General features: G+C 51.6%; 1 protein-coding gene across 2 annotated transcripts in view; it reads right to left on the bottom strand.

Moving 5' to 3' along the window:
* Positions 1 to 14,775, bottom strand: part of SLC43A2 (solute carrier family 43 member 2) — a 29,949-nt gene that overhangs the window by 14,935 nt on the left and 239 nt on the right. The window contains exons 1-5 of one of the 2 annotated variants that reach the window (XM_065646845.1): positions 14,540 to 14,623; positions 12,554 to 12,750; positions 5,054 to 5,243; positions 3,983 to 4,038; positions 3,191 to 3,267 (exon numbers count right to left, since the gene is read on the bottom strand). In XM_065646845.1, coding sequence (XP_065502917.1) covers positions 3,191 to 3,267; positions 3,983 to 4,038; positions 5,054 to 5,243; positions 12,554 to 12,713 — 483 coding nt within the window. In that variant the 5' untranslated portion in view covers positions 12,714 to 12,750; positions 14,540 to 14,623. Of the gene's footprint in view, positions 1 to 3,190; positions 3,268 to 3,982; positions 4,039 to 5,053; positions 5,244 to 12,553; positions 12,751 to 14,539; positions 14,624 to 14,775 lie in introns of those variants that run through there. The other variant, XM_065646846.1, reaches the window with a different exon arrangement.

Genomic DNA, 14,775 nt, shown 5'->3' with positions numbered 1-14,775 from the left:
TTTTCCTGGAGACAATCCATATATAAAAAGATACCACTGTAGTATTACCAAAACCAGTTTCTCTCCTCTTGCAAGGACTGTTTGCAAGAACAGTGGAAAAAGTCATGGGATTGAGAACTGGACTACTGGAGAATGGTATTTTTGTTCAAGCTAAACTTTGCTTTCCCTATCGGGGGTATATTTGGAAGTTATACAGACACCAAAAATATGTTCTCCAGGAAAGCCTCAAACTGCCCACTTCGTCCAAAGCACATAGAAATTCCCGTTCCCATTCTCCAACAAACAGAAGATCACAGAGCCCCGAGTTTTCCTAATATTTCCAAGCAGGGAAGATTCCCTACGCAAAGATTCCCCCAGCTCTGATTAAAAGGCGCTGTTTGTAGCAGCAAATAAGAGCAAAGCAGCTGTAATTCTTTGAAAGGAAAACAGGACAGAAAACAATCTATAAAAGGCTCTTTGTGGTAATTTATCACACATGTTTATTTCTTTGCATGAAATAGCTTCAGAGCAGAACCAGCGCCAGATTCCTGTGTTGCTGTCAGAGCCACCACCACCACCACCGATCTGTTTCCATTCCCACTCTTCACTTATATTGGTGGAGACTGAGTCACGAGGCAGAAATCTCCCCTCCGCATTTTAACAACAGGCACAGTCTGACCTTGTTCCCAGAACTGGGAACAGCACCGCTCGCTCGCTCCCCCTCCTCGCCGAGCCACAACGCACCCAGGAACGGCAGCTTGCTCTGCCTCCACCACTTGCCGTGTGCTTTTGTGATACCCTGGGGACTTGTTACTGAAAAAGGCTTTAAACCCAAGAGACAAAGCTTTATGGAGCACTGTGCCAGGCCGTGATCCCCAGAGATGTCGTTTATCCCTTGCACAGGCACTGAGGATCCCCAGCTCCTGCCTTCTCATCAGATCACACCGTGCCCACGCACGCAGGTGTCCTGGGAGGTTTCAACACCTGATGAAACCCCACAAGTTGCAACACCTGAGGAGCATCCCAACCCCATCCCTTCACAGCTACCAAGCAGCAGCTGTAACATGCCTGGGGTGGCAGAGGACCAGCTCACGCACCAGTGGGTTTGACCCATTTCCTGGAGCACTTCAGGTCGCCGGCAGCTGGCAGGAGAAGGAAAGTCACCTTGCTTGGACTTGTGTGTGCTCGGCAGCCAGTGCCTGTGTCAGCCAGAACGAACTCGCTTGGCACCAGAAGTCAATCAGTGCTCAGCACCTATGTGTAATCAATGTCCTTAAAAAGGTCTTTGAGTCTCCCCTTGGCACAATGCAAACCGCACCGCCCAGAGCCTGTGAGCCACAGACCTGCCATCTGCATGTCCCTCCCACACTCCATCTCCATGGGCCACGGGTGGAAGGGACCCACAAGAGATCACCATGTCACCAGAGGAGATGGCTCTTGACACACCAATTGTGAGCACCCCAGCTTGCAGGCAGAACCACATAGGGACAAAACCGCTGCCAATGAGCAAAATACACCTGCTTTTAACACAACAGCTACGCTGTGGTGCAGGTGAAGACGTGCTTTCCTCCCACTTTAGGCTATTTTTACTCACATTCACATGCCTCAGGTACCAAAATGCCTCTGTGCAGCTCTGCAGGGAGGCACAAGCAGCTACATCTGAACCTGGCTTTAAGAAGTCAGGCCTGAAGCCACCTCCGCTCTTTACACCACACATGACTGTGGTCTGGAGGGGATGGGCTCCACCTGAGGTCTCCCTGTGTGAACTCACAGCATCTCCACTTGCTTCAGACCTCCTCAAGGCTTGGACCTCTTCTTTGAAGATCTGACCTTTTTCCTGCTGCTGTACTTCCTTAGTGAGCCAGTTCCACAGCACTAATGAGGGCACTAATAAGTGGCTTTGCTTATTTCTAGTGCTAAAAACCAGAGTACAGCACATCCAATATATTTCTGCCCTATCCTTGCCCTCCCTCCTATCATCACCAGCAGCTTTAAAATCATCTGTGACCCCTTAATCACCACCTGGACAGACAATAACCAACACTGGCAGGGTGGGAATCCTCTCCTCTCCCACAGCAGTACTGATGCGCTCCTCTCTTACTTGCTTTTATTTGAAGCATGGAAGGATGACATTTGCCTCATAGTTCTTTGGGACCACAGCCAAGGCTTCCAGTGAAGACGACTACATACGAATGAGAGACCGACATCTGCACAGAGTGTTGAAAGCTTTGAATATATGAAAGCAAGAGCAGCAGCAACATCCAGTACACAGTGATCTGTAAACTCAGCCTCTGCCAAATTTAGGTCTCGGGACCAGTGTCTGAGCCTCGTTCAACCAGTGCCTAAGCCTTGTTAAATTAGACCTAACCTTAAAGTTTTACTTCAACAGCAAGTTCAAGGTAATGCAGTCCAAATCTGAAAGTTTTCAGCTGCAGCTCAAGAAACATCAGTGCTTCCCAGACTGTTTGCTGGGAGACTTCCCACCCAGCCCTGTTTCAGCCACACTGACAAGGATCAGGGTAATGAGGTGGAAAACAAAGCAGCTACTTGGATGAGGATACCGCTTCTGGCTCCAGGCAAAAAGAACACCAAAATGTGGAGATCCAGCTGACAGTTGTTGATCAATACTTGCAACACAATCCACGGACTAAACAGGTCGTGCAGATGGAGCTGAGTGCATTCAACAATGCAGCATTTCTAAGGAAACCTGGAAGGGATGCCCACCCTTCTGAGAGCAAAAGCTTTTGTGCCCAAGAACAACAATTTTCCTGGTATGAGAAGCAAACTGTGCTTGCAGAAAGCTGGTCCTACCCAGCAGCAAAGGTTTGTGCCCTGCTGATTCTTCCTGCAGTATGTCACTGCTAAATCCAGTGCAAACACATGGCCAGCCTGTGCCAGGTAACTGAGCACTGCATGTACAGGCATATGATAATTTAAGTCCCAGACAAAAACACTTCCTTTCCCCACCCCCATCTCTACCCAAAATGCAAGGTGCAGGTAAAGAAAGGACTGAGGAAAAAAAAAAACTAAGGCCTTAGAATAACCACCTGGTACTCAGACTTTCAGGTAAAAGAGTGACTGACCCTTTGTACCAAATAAAACCATGTGCTATTCAAGCCACAGGCAAGAGATCCACTTTGTTCTCTCCTCCTAGCCCAGCTCACAGACAGAGTAGAAATAAAAGAGAGTCAGGTAATAATTCTTCACTTACCGTAAGCGATGTGAAGGTCATGCACATCCCACCAAAGCCATTGAGAGCCAACGCAATGAATATCAGCACAGACAGAGCTGCAACAATACAAAAAAGCACCCTTAGCCTTTACTGGCTTGGAGAGGGAAACGAGCCCTCAGGGCTTTAGTCTTGGCATGTACAAATCTCAGTGGATCAACACCCTCGGGGTGTGCGATGCTGTTCCTGACCCAGCGCCCATCTGCCCTGGCACACAGCGAGGGAGGGCCAGGGCTCTGAGAGACAGCTCAGGGTGGGATCATCTCTCTCCTGGATGGATGGGTCTCCTTTTAATAACAAACAGACTTGTTGATGCAGCTTGTCTGAAGGGGTCTTAACTGAAAGAACTGGATTCAGAGTGTCACCCCACCATCTGGTCTTGAAAAGCAAGCTCCATCTATCCCTGGTGAGAAAGGTGATCACACACCATGTTTTATTACTTATTTCCCAACTCTGAAAGAGCCATGAACTTGTTTGGAATTGCTCCTTTACGGCACCTGGTCCTGCCCAAACACAAAGCTGAGAGACCCGGCTATCTCAGATTTGGCCCTTGCAACGTTCTCCACTCATGGTTGCGAAACACCAGCCCTTCCTGGGGCCACTCAGTTCCCAGAGACCAGCAGATGCTCAGCTTGCGCCCTCAGCAAAACTCCCGTACAGCACTGGAAATGTGACAATCGGAACATACGGCACCGCGCAACACTTGTCTGCTTCCCCAAAAAACCCCAAGCCACATCCCCAAAGCCCTCCCAGCTCAGAGAAATGCCAACTTACAGTCTGGGTTACTGGCACCGTATGCGATCAGCACGCAGGACACAGCAAAGCAGGCACTGAAAGGGAACCAAAACCATGGGCTTCTTACAGACAGCCTTACACACAGTGAATTATGTATGTTTCTACCTCCTCAGCACCTCATTAAGCAAGCACAGTATAATTTGTGTAAGAGGGAGGGAAGCTGGTGATTTAGAAAGAAAAATCCAGGGAAATACCCAAATATTACAGACAAACCTTGCACAAGGGCTGAGGCAACAACCCTTCCTCCCAGTACTCACACAGCTCTTGCTGGATCCAAATTCCCTACTAGTTTTCCAGCACAGAGCTTTGCGAGCCCTCACCTCGGGGTGACCCAAGACAGCAGCAGCCTTTGTCTTGAGACCCAGCTGTGGTCACAATGACAGATCTCACCTGCTCCCCTCTAGCAGGGTCCAAGTCAGAGACTTGCCCTGGTTTTCTGCTCTGCCTATGGGCCAGTTTGGTTTCTAGTACAGTCCAGTGCATTAAAACTCAGCAGTGCTGGGGTCCAGTGTGCCCGGCAAGTCACTAATCCCTGCACACCATGATGGGAACTGCTAAAAACCTTGCTATTTGAGGCAAGAAGCAACACCACATAGCAAAGAAGAGACCTAGAAGAGGCAGGCAGGACGTGTTTATCCCCAAGTTAACTCCCCAGCTTGCAAACGATGATGTAACATGTTGGTTTTATGCCTCTCAGGACATAGCTCCCAGCTCAAGGAAAAAAAAAAAAAAAAAAAAATTCAACCCTCTGTGACTCAGAAGTGACTCGGCTCTTCCTCCAGGCTCCATCTGGCCTGGGAGGACAGAGCTGAAGTGTGGACATGGAGTCCCAGACCCTTCCCGTATGGAGCAATTCCCTGTGCTGGCTGCAATCATCCCAGAGCTGCTCCAGTGCCCTGCGCACGGGCAGCACCTCCCAGCCCCATCCCTCATACAGCTCCTGAGGCTGCAGGGACCCTGTGACAGGCACAGCACCCTAACAGCACCCACCTGCCTCAGATAACACATTAATTCACCCCTCAACCCACCTGGGGAGCCCAGGACACCAACCTGCCGAGTAGCCGCAGCTTGCGAGGGCCGTACTTGTCCATGACAATCCCCAGGGGCAGCGTGATCGCGCTGAGCAGGAAGGACCCGATGGTGAAGGCCAAGTTCAGCATTTCGTCCTGCGCGTTGCAGGAAGGCCATTTGTGCTCCAAAGCTGTGCTGTTCTCCTGTTCAGGGCTGCTGGTGGTGTTTCCTACATGGGACGATAGAGGATCGTGAGTGCAGTGAGGAGGCTTGCAGAGTTGCAGGAAGGTGGGAAGAGAGAAGCACCACACACGGGGTACCACAACACACTGGGCATACACCCTCACACCCCATTTTTTATTAAAATCAGTGAAAAATGGAAAAAAAGAAAGAAGAACAGCAGAAGGATGTGTGAAACCTGATGAGCCAACTGGAAGCAGGGAAAGGATGCGCAGGCACCCAGGGGACAAATATCCCAAGAACAGCAAGGTAACAACCTAAGGACAGAGATTCATTAATTTACAATAACAACTATACAAAGCCCTGGAAATCACAGGGAGCTCAACCCAGCAGAACCTGAAGTGACTAATACAAAAATATGGTCCATCTAATCTGCAACTAGCACGTTCTCACAGATCTTTTCACCTAACTAAACTGGGAGCAATAACTGCAGCCAAATCAGTTATTTCTGGTGCAGACAAGGGGCTGACAAGGCCTGGCACAGAACAACAGCCTGCTCAAACCATGAGCTTCCTACCCGCACGGCAGGCAGCAGGATGAAGGATGGTTTGCAGCAGCCACCCCGCTTCCTGACCACTGTGGCTCGGAAAAATCCTTCCTGGATTTAACTACCCTGTTCCCAGGAGGGCTGGCAGCTCACCTGCCTTCTCCGTTTCTTAAAGGATTGATGCGTCTTTAATTTCTGCCCCATAATTAGCATTTTCTAGCCTTTCCAAGTGGGTTTAGGCCCTACAGATCAATTGTATCTCCAGCGCTGCGTGTTGCTGCGTGTTGCTGCGTGTTGCTGCGTGTTGCTGCGTGTTGCTGCGTGTTGCTGCGTGTTGCTGCGTGTTGCTGCGTGTTGCTGCGTGTTGCTGCGTGTTGCTGCGTGTTGCTGCGTGTTGCTGCGTGTTGCTGCGTGTTGCTGCGTGTTGCTGCGTGTTGCTCAAAAAAAAAAAGGAAAAATTATTCCCTTTTCTTTGCAGCAGCAGTTTTGCCACCTCATGTCGAGTCTGCTCCTTTTACAAGCGTGTCCCAAGGTGGCTACAACTCCTCGTACCTTTAGACTTTCCTTAAGCTAGAACTGCAGTGCACTCCACCCCTCCTTCTCCCAACGCTTATCTGACTTACAAGTAACTTTGCTGGTATGACAAAGCACTCACTTTCTTACTGCTGCTGCAAGCCAGTGACATAAAACCCTCCTCCATATTTAATAATCGATCTGACAAAGTTCAATATTAAAGGAGGAATAAAGAGGGAAGTTACCTACATAACCATCTGTGTGAAGCAAGACTAGAGATTCTGAGCAAGCCCCGGTTAGTTAGTTAATTAGCAGGAATCCCTCACATACAAGTGACTTCACATGTGCTGCTTGGTGGGGCTCATGGAGGAGATCCCCTTGGCCGCTCTTGCCCTCCCTGCATCTCCAGAGGTCACACAGCCCTGTCTTGCAACTTCTTCCCTTCTACCCAAGCCTCGGCACCGCTATGGTTACCAGGTTCACCCTGGTTCTCCCAGCTGCCCAAAACAACCCTCCCAGCTTTTGTGTCCACTGCAAACAAATCACACCCCACCTTTCAGGTATCAGCAGGAATTCAGACACCGGTATCTGAGGCTTACCAGCTGCCTGCAAACCTTCCTCTGCCCCTCCCAGCACAGCATTTCTCTCCATTTACATTTCTCTCACCCACACCTTTACCAACATGGTCTCAAACTGCCTGTGGGCGGTGATGGCTCTTTGTTCCTTCCCTTTGCCATGTGCTCCTGACTGATAACTTAATCTCTCCCTTCTCCTGCCCTGCTAGTCACAAAGAGCCAGAGTACGCAACAGAGATAGCCCCAAAAGGCCACACGTCCCATCAGCATCCCTTCTGCAGGGAGGACAGCCTCAGGCTCCCAAGTCACATCCTGAGAAATCAGCCCTGAACAGACTTGGGAGGCAATCTGCAGTTTTCACACTACATCGCAATCTTTTGCATCCATCTTTCCCTCACAATCTCCTCTTGGTGTGGCCCAGGATCTTAAACAGCAACCTCTGACAGCATCTCCATGGGGCAGGCACAGGGCTTAACCCACACCACCAAGGCTTTTGGGGCTCTCTACAGAGACAAACTCATAGGAAACAGATGTGGGTGAGAGGTTAAACTCGGGAAAACAAGGGGAAAAAAGAAGAGTGACAAAGTAGTCGTGGTTTCCCTGTGTCAGCGCTCTACAGAGATAGTTCAGCTGTGGCGTGGAAGAAGGGTGGAGGGACACAGAGTGCAGTGACCTTATAACTTCTGGTTGCACGTGTTAAAGAGCCACAAAGAGATGACAAAACAGAAATATTCATCATTTAAAGCTGAGTAGATGAATTACTGTTAACATGTTGACGTCTACAGTTGCAACATGACCCCAAGGAGGTCCCATAGCATAGGCCTGCTAACAGACCCTCTGACAGCTGCAGGATGGGCAGGCAAAGACAACACAGCTCAGGAAAAAAAAAAAAAAACAAACAAGGAAACTTGGCCTTCTCTGAAGACTCGCTGCAGCCAGGAAGGCTGGGAACAGGACACCAAACTTCAGTCCCCGCTCGTACCAACCACCTTGTTTACAGCTGCTCATTGCCAGCTCCAAGCAGGGGCCAGGCAAGAGCACTATGTGGAAATACAAATTGTTTGTGAAAATAGAAGCAGCCCCTGAGCAACAAGAGAAGATCCACTGAGGCGTAATGGAAACAATTCTAGCAGCCCTTGGCACCCTGACATCCTCTGATCTTTTTCAAGCCACCTCCATAAATAAAACATTTTGGAGGGGCTGCAGGTAGGTGCAACATGCACAGGGTCCAGCCAAGAGCTGGATTCACGTCCCAGCAGGTCACCAGCACACGAGAGCGAGTGGCAGCATATGACACCCAGCTAGGTGCAGTTTAATGGGCAGAGAACCTGCCTAACTACTCATCTACCTAATGCACCTGGTTACAGCAAACAGCAGCTTTCCCTCAATCACGGCTCGGATCCTGTTCCAGACCAGCGCACGCCACGCTGCTGAGGAAAGTCTCCTACGTGCCTGGCTCCATCTGCAGCAGTGCTTTGGGAAAGGGCTGTCTCTGTGCCTCCCCAAATTCTCCTGCCAAGTTCACCCGCGTGCAAACACGCCAGGTCTGACGCACGCGAGTGCCACCCGGGTACGGCAGCAGCACAGGCTCGCTCCACGTGCACTCACTGCTGCCTCACCGTCAAGCTAGGAGAAGCTGCGAGTCTTTTATCAGCAATTACAAGAACATACTGCCTGTTTTTACAGCTCTTCCCCTACAAGCAGCAGGATTTCTACCGCCCAATTAGTAGTTCAAGTTACTATTTAAAGCATGACAGCTTAGGTGAGAGAAAGGCTGCCTTGGTAATCATTTATGTCAAGCTCATCGCTGGGATTTGTTCAGGCTGTTACTGGAACATTTAAAGTCAGCCTTTCTCCCAAATTAAGTGCTGTAGGTTTCATGAGAGGGTCAATCATTAACTACTCTTCGCTGACCTCTCCAAATCCCAGGCACGCACCACATTACCAGAGGAATGAGTCTGGCTTTTTCGAGAGCGACTGCCATCTCAGACAGCAGAGAGGAGGTTTCCTTTCATCTTGTTTCACAGATCAGACTGAGCCAAGCAGGCAGGACTCCCCCAGCCACCCTGGCAATAGCTCTGTGGGACACAGCCCGCACAGTCTCACCTGCCTTTTTTTTAAAAAAAAAAAAAAAAAAAACAACAAAAAGGAGGCAGGGGGCAGGAGAAATAAAGGCAAAAGTCTGGGAGCACTGGTTAAGAAAAAGAAAAAAAAATCACAGTGAAAGACGTGCAAACAACTCATCTGCAGTCTGCCCACATAAGAACATGTTTTCTCTTTTCAGGATGGTGTCATACTTCTGGGAACTGGGAGGAGATGTTCTTGCTTTATACCGCTGCAAATGCAATTTGTTCGGGTTTCCCTCTCTGCCTGTCCATCCGCTTGCACCTCCAGGACCCCCCTCTGGGCACCCAGCTGAAAGCCTCAAAAAACAGGCACAATTTCCAGTTAAACTCCCATTCTCTCCCCAGCTGTGGTTTCATTTTGCAGCAATTCTCACCCAGGGCCAGCACCTTCCCATGCGGCTCTCCGGTACCACCGACAGCTGCTAATCAGCACAGCGTGTTTCCTGTAGAAATTGAACATTTACCACGTTTACTCTTTTCCTGTTTACAGGGTCTTGTGTGCAGCCTTTCCACAAGCCGTTGTCACATCTTACTGGCTTGGAAGAGACCTCCAGACTGCAAGTTCCCCACCAAAGACTCCAAATAAATAAGCACAAAGAGCTGTAGGGCAGCACCTTCCTCCTATGCCTGTGTTACGGTGCATTAACCTGCCCTAAGTGAATTATCTTCTTGTCCCTTCGGTTTTCTGCAACCATGTCTTACAAGAAGGCGCTCTGTCCAACTGGCTCCTTATCGCTGCTCTTCATGAACAGATTAACAAGTTCAGGATTTCTTTTTTAAACGTGTCTCACATCCAAGCCTCGAGCTTCCCAATCCCAGTAACATCGCAGCAACACAAGACCCTGAACAGATTAAGTTACCCAACAGCTGATAAAGCCCAAATCCTGATAAAAACTGCAGATTCAGCATTTGCACCAAATAAAAGATGCTGCTTCAGTTGGTTAAAGGCCAAGCAGTAGCGTAGTAAAATTAAAATGGGAACAAAGTGCCACTACCAGACTCCTTGTCAGCAAATTTCAAACATACCTCTCAGGATGTGGCCAAACCTGCTGCCCAGAACGGGCACAACCCCCCAGTCAAACCCTGTTGCACAACCGCTTCAAAGATATTTGTTATTTTGATGTGGATTTTCTTTTTTTTGCTAGGTGTCCATCTCCACCCTCACACAACCAAGATAAGAGTCCAGCAGACCCCAAATGTTTGCACAATGGCTGAGTAAAATCCAATAGCAGAATGCAAGGGCAGGCATGGAAAGGGGGATTCAAGAGGAAGACAAGGAGCCCTTCATGAATCACAGTCACTTTCTGGGCAGCTGCTGCTACCTCCAGAGAAGAGCCTGCAGAAGGGACAAGGTCTAGTTCTTTCATTGGAAGGCATCACAAAGTGCAAGAGCTTTTGCTGACAAACATAAAACCCTGCCAAGAACCTTTGGCTCATTAGGAGAAGTCTTTTTTTTTTTTTTCCTTCTTCTTTTTGCAATACTTCCATGCACACAGCAGCATCAAGAACAACAACAGCCACCTACTACTACTTATAATTTGTTTGCACCAACCTTCCAGCCAAGTGCCCTCTCAGACTGCAGGATTCAATGGGTTTTGCTTAGAAAGGCAACTGCTGGGCCAATGAAGGTCAAACCCAACTTGGTGCTGGTCATTCAGTGACTTCCTCGCTATCAAATCACTGACATTATTACGATGAGGGCAAAAACAGAGAAAGAAAAGTAAATATGGATGAATGATGAAACCGGCATAACTAGTCCTCATGCTTGTCACAAGCCGTCACTGAGTTCAGCGGTGATAGTCAGATATTTAAGGACAACAAGAACATTTGACTACATAAATTTCAGGGATTAAGCTCCCTTGCCTCAGGGCATGGGTTGGTCACTGGGAGGCAGGAATTGCCCCCAAGACCACAATTTCACCACTGTCCAAACATCCCCGCAGGAGAGCCAGACAAACCACAGAGCGGCAAACAAGAAGCCAAGGTGAATCTCCCCAGTCTGGGGCAAAGGCGGATGAATTGAAAAGCAACCAAAGCAAACAGCAAAAGGTGGGCCTCATGTGAAGCGGGGCTCTCATCAGCAGGGCACATCTCAGGAAAACGGCTGTTTTCGGAGACAGTCAGCATTTGCTTATCAACTGTCACGTGTTTTATCTCAGCGGCAGAAAGCTCCACCTGAGAGGTTTAATGCAATCTCTTACAGACCTGTGACAAAGTCACCAGGGCTTAGTGAGAACAAAACAGCCTTGAACAAAAGTTCTAAAGGGACACCGGCAGCCAAGGACTCTCCCTGACGCAGCCTGAAACATCATTGGAGACCCAGGTGACAGACACGCTTGGAAGCATTGCATTACGAGCAGAGGACAGGAAGGAAATTAAGCAGCCAGGCAACAGCTGGTAGAAGATTCAAACACGTGTGTGTTTGCCAGGTGCACTAACCCAGGCTCTACAAGACTGAGGCCCACGGGTACATAAAGCAGAAGATCATAACAAGCAGCCAATGAATGAGAAAAAAAAAAAGTATGATCACAACTATTCACAGTCACTTTTTGCTTGGACTTTTTTTCCCCACATTTCAGATTTCCCCCACTATTCTCAGCCATTACCCACTGAGAGCTCTGGGGTCCATGCTCTTACTTCCACCTCTTTCTTCCCCTACTGCTTCCTCCTCCATCTCCACGCTCACCAGCCCTGGATGGGCTGATCCACCTTCTCATCCCATTCACCATCACACGTCTCTGGACAGAGCCCAAACATCCAGCTCCTGCCTCTCCTATTCTCTGATCGTATACAAACTGTCGCTAAAGGAGTTTTTTCCAAATCCCTACCACACCTTTATCCTCAGGTTCCTTTTAACCCCACTATCCACCCCAGCACACTGTGGGATTCCCCAGACCACAATTCTCTCCCTGCCCAGGCTGGGGATTTTCTGTCCACCCACATGCTGGTTTTTCCCACCACAAGATTGACTCTCTCCCTGCAAGGCTGTGTCTGTAACATGGACAACAGTTTCCTCTGGCTGGGCCAGAAGGTGGATCTTGAACCCTCATAGAGACACAGCCTGGTTTGGGTACATCCTGGGGGTCTGAAGAAAGAGAGGAACAAAACATCAGTAGCATTTACCTCTGCAACCTCTCCTCAACAGCAGCACTGAACCCTCCTAGTCTGTTGCCACTCACGCTCCTCTTTTACCACCAAGCAAAGGGTGCCTATTCATTGCATCCTACAAACTCAGGACGTCCTCCCGACAAATGATCATCTTCCAGAACCCGTCAGACCTTCCCTCACAGTGATCAGCCAGACCACCGTGCAGAGAAAGAACTCATGGCCAAGTGGAAAACGCTGTCCAGAAAAGCGTCACCTAATCCTTCAGGCTTCTTTTCCAATCTCTCTGCAAAGCAACAGCAACTACAGGCACCTTACACCATCGCACGGATGCCATCAGGTTTGGAAAGGAGTGCACATCCCTTCCATTTACCCCAGGACCGATCCAGAGCTCAGCCCTACTCTAACCAGTTCCGCACCACCCTAAGACAGGGAACCACACCAGCAAACCTCAGCAGCAACTTCCTCACACACATCTCCAGAGCATCCTTACCCGACTCGTGGCACAGGTAGGAATAAAACCCTTCTGCTTTCAGCATGATGAGGAGGGACCCCCAGCCCAGCAGGACAGCAGAGAAGAGCAGGTTCTCGATGATGGCTGTGAACGCCATCCACCAGCGCCGGCGATGGGCAGTAGCAAGCGTGGGTGCCATTGCTGCATAGGAAGATGGCCCCGTTCAGAGTCTCAACCTGCACGGACCAGAACAAATACTCAGTGAGTCCGCAGACACAGCACATGCTGCTCAGAGAGCGCAAAAAAGCATCATTTTAGAAGAAATCTCTCTACCGGAATGCAAGCAAACCCGCCTGCTGAATGTAAGGCACTCAGGTGTAAAACTCGTTTTTACAGGTACCAGCTTGCCAAGTACCCAGAGGGCTGGGGGAGCACAGGTGCCCTTGGAGCAGCCCCTCCAGCACACACACCATGCGACAGAGGAGCGTTCAAGGACTCCGTTCCGCTTCCTGAGCAACAGGTATGAAAATGCAACAAATATCAACTGCCTGCAGCCCACTCCCCCAACACGTGTACGGGGCAGGTGGCCCATTTGTCAGGCAGCGAGGAAGCATATGCCAGAGCAGGGGGCTTCAGCCAGCACCCCAATATCCCAGCTGCCTGCAGACAGAGGCTGGGACTGGGGACACAGCCCTGACGGTGGCTTTAGTGCCCCGCTGTGTCCACTCTGCCCCACGCAGGAGCACAGTCCTGCTCTGGAAGGTGAGTATGGGTCCTATATGCACCACGTGTCCTATATATGCAGTTTACATCACAGATGGCTCAGCAAGGAGCGCTTTTTGCTAACTGCCAGACCACCCAGCTGGGAGACAAGGTGGCCACATCCTGCCCCGTCCTGGCTGTGCAGACAGCCAGGTCACCGGCCAGGACAGCCCGTGGCATGTGCTGCTCCACCTCGGCACGCTGGCATCCCCGCGCTGCCCCACAGATGCTGCAGACGGGTTAACTGTCTCCAGCTCCACCTGTCTCAGTCCCAGGGGCCCACGAGAGCGAGCAGCAGATTCGGGAGCTGGTTGAGAGGCTGCACGGGGGAGCCCTGAGGTGCACAGCACTGGGGCCAACCCTGGGTTATCAGCCGGGTGGCCATTTTAGACAAGCTGAGCCTTTTCCCAGCCCAGAGCCCACCCCAATCGCAGGCTATGGGGAAATCAGTCAGTGATGCACCACAGCCCAGGACAGTTTCTCAGGGATTGCCATAGGACAGACGCCCCAGCCCCGGGTTGCTCGGAGCGGCTGGGGGTCCTGCTCAGCTCCCCGCAATGGTGCCAGGGGCACAGGAGCCGGTGCAGCCCCCAGCACCTCCACACCCACCCCCAGCACAGGGCCGCTCCCCAGCGCCGCCCGACGCGTTTCCTCCGCCACCTCCTCTTCCTCATCCCCGCACGCCCCCTCCCCAGCCCCCCATCCTTCCTTAGCACCGATCCTCTATGGCAAGACATGCCGCCTGCTCGCTCCCGTACCAGCCCCTCCATACACCCCATTTTGCCCCGATGCACCCCACTCCTGACCCACACCCTCCCCCGCATGCTGCGCTCCCCTTAACCCCCCACCTCTCCCCGCACAGCCCTGTGCATCCCGCTCCCCCCTTCCCCGAGCAGCCCCCGCGCACCCCGCTCCCCCCCAATCACCCCCACGCACCCGCTCTTCCCCATCGACCCGCTCTTCCCCATCAACCCCCTCTTCCTCCGGCGCACGCCACTCCCACGCACGACCCCCCCACTCACCCCCACCCCAATACACCTTGCTCTCCCCAAACACACCCCGTCCCTCTGCACAAACACCCCCGAGCGCCCTGCAACCCCCCTCCGACGCCGACCCCACCCCAGGCAAGCCTCACCCCGCTCTCCCCCCACTACGCAGAGCCCCTCCTCTTGCACCCCACTCTTTCCCCGTACAAACCTCACACGCATCCCCCGCAAACCCTCAGCTCACCCCGCCCATCCCCCCCGACCCCAAGCCCCGTACCCGCCGCTCCGCTCCGCGCCGCCGCGCTCCCACCCGGGCTTTTTATCCGTCCTCCGGCGCAAACAGGCTCCGCCGCTGATTGGCCGCCGCCCCGGCCAATGACCGCGCCCGCTGCGGGGTCCCGAGCGGCGCGCGCCGCCGCCGCCGGGGCACGTGCCGGGACCCCCCCCATCCCGGTGCCCCCCCCCCCCCCGACAGCCCTCCCGCGGTGCCCCCGCACCGGGCTGTACCCGGGC

Source organism: Caloenas nicobarica, chromosome 17 (assembly GCF_036013445.1).
Source record: "Caloenas nicobarica isolate bCalNic1 chromosome 17, bCalNic1.hap1, whole genome shotgun sequence".
NCBI lineage: Eukaryota > Metazoa > Chordata > Aves > Columbiformes > Columbidae > Caloenas > Caloenas nicobarica.
This window is presented reverse-complemented; position numbering and strand designations above follow the sequence as displayed.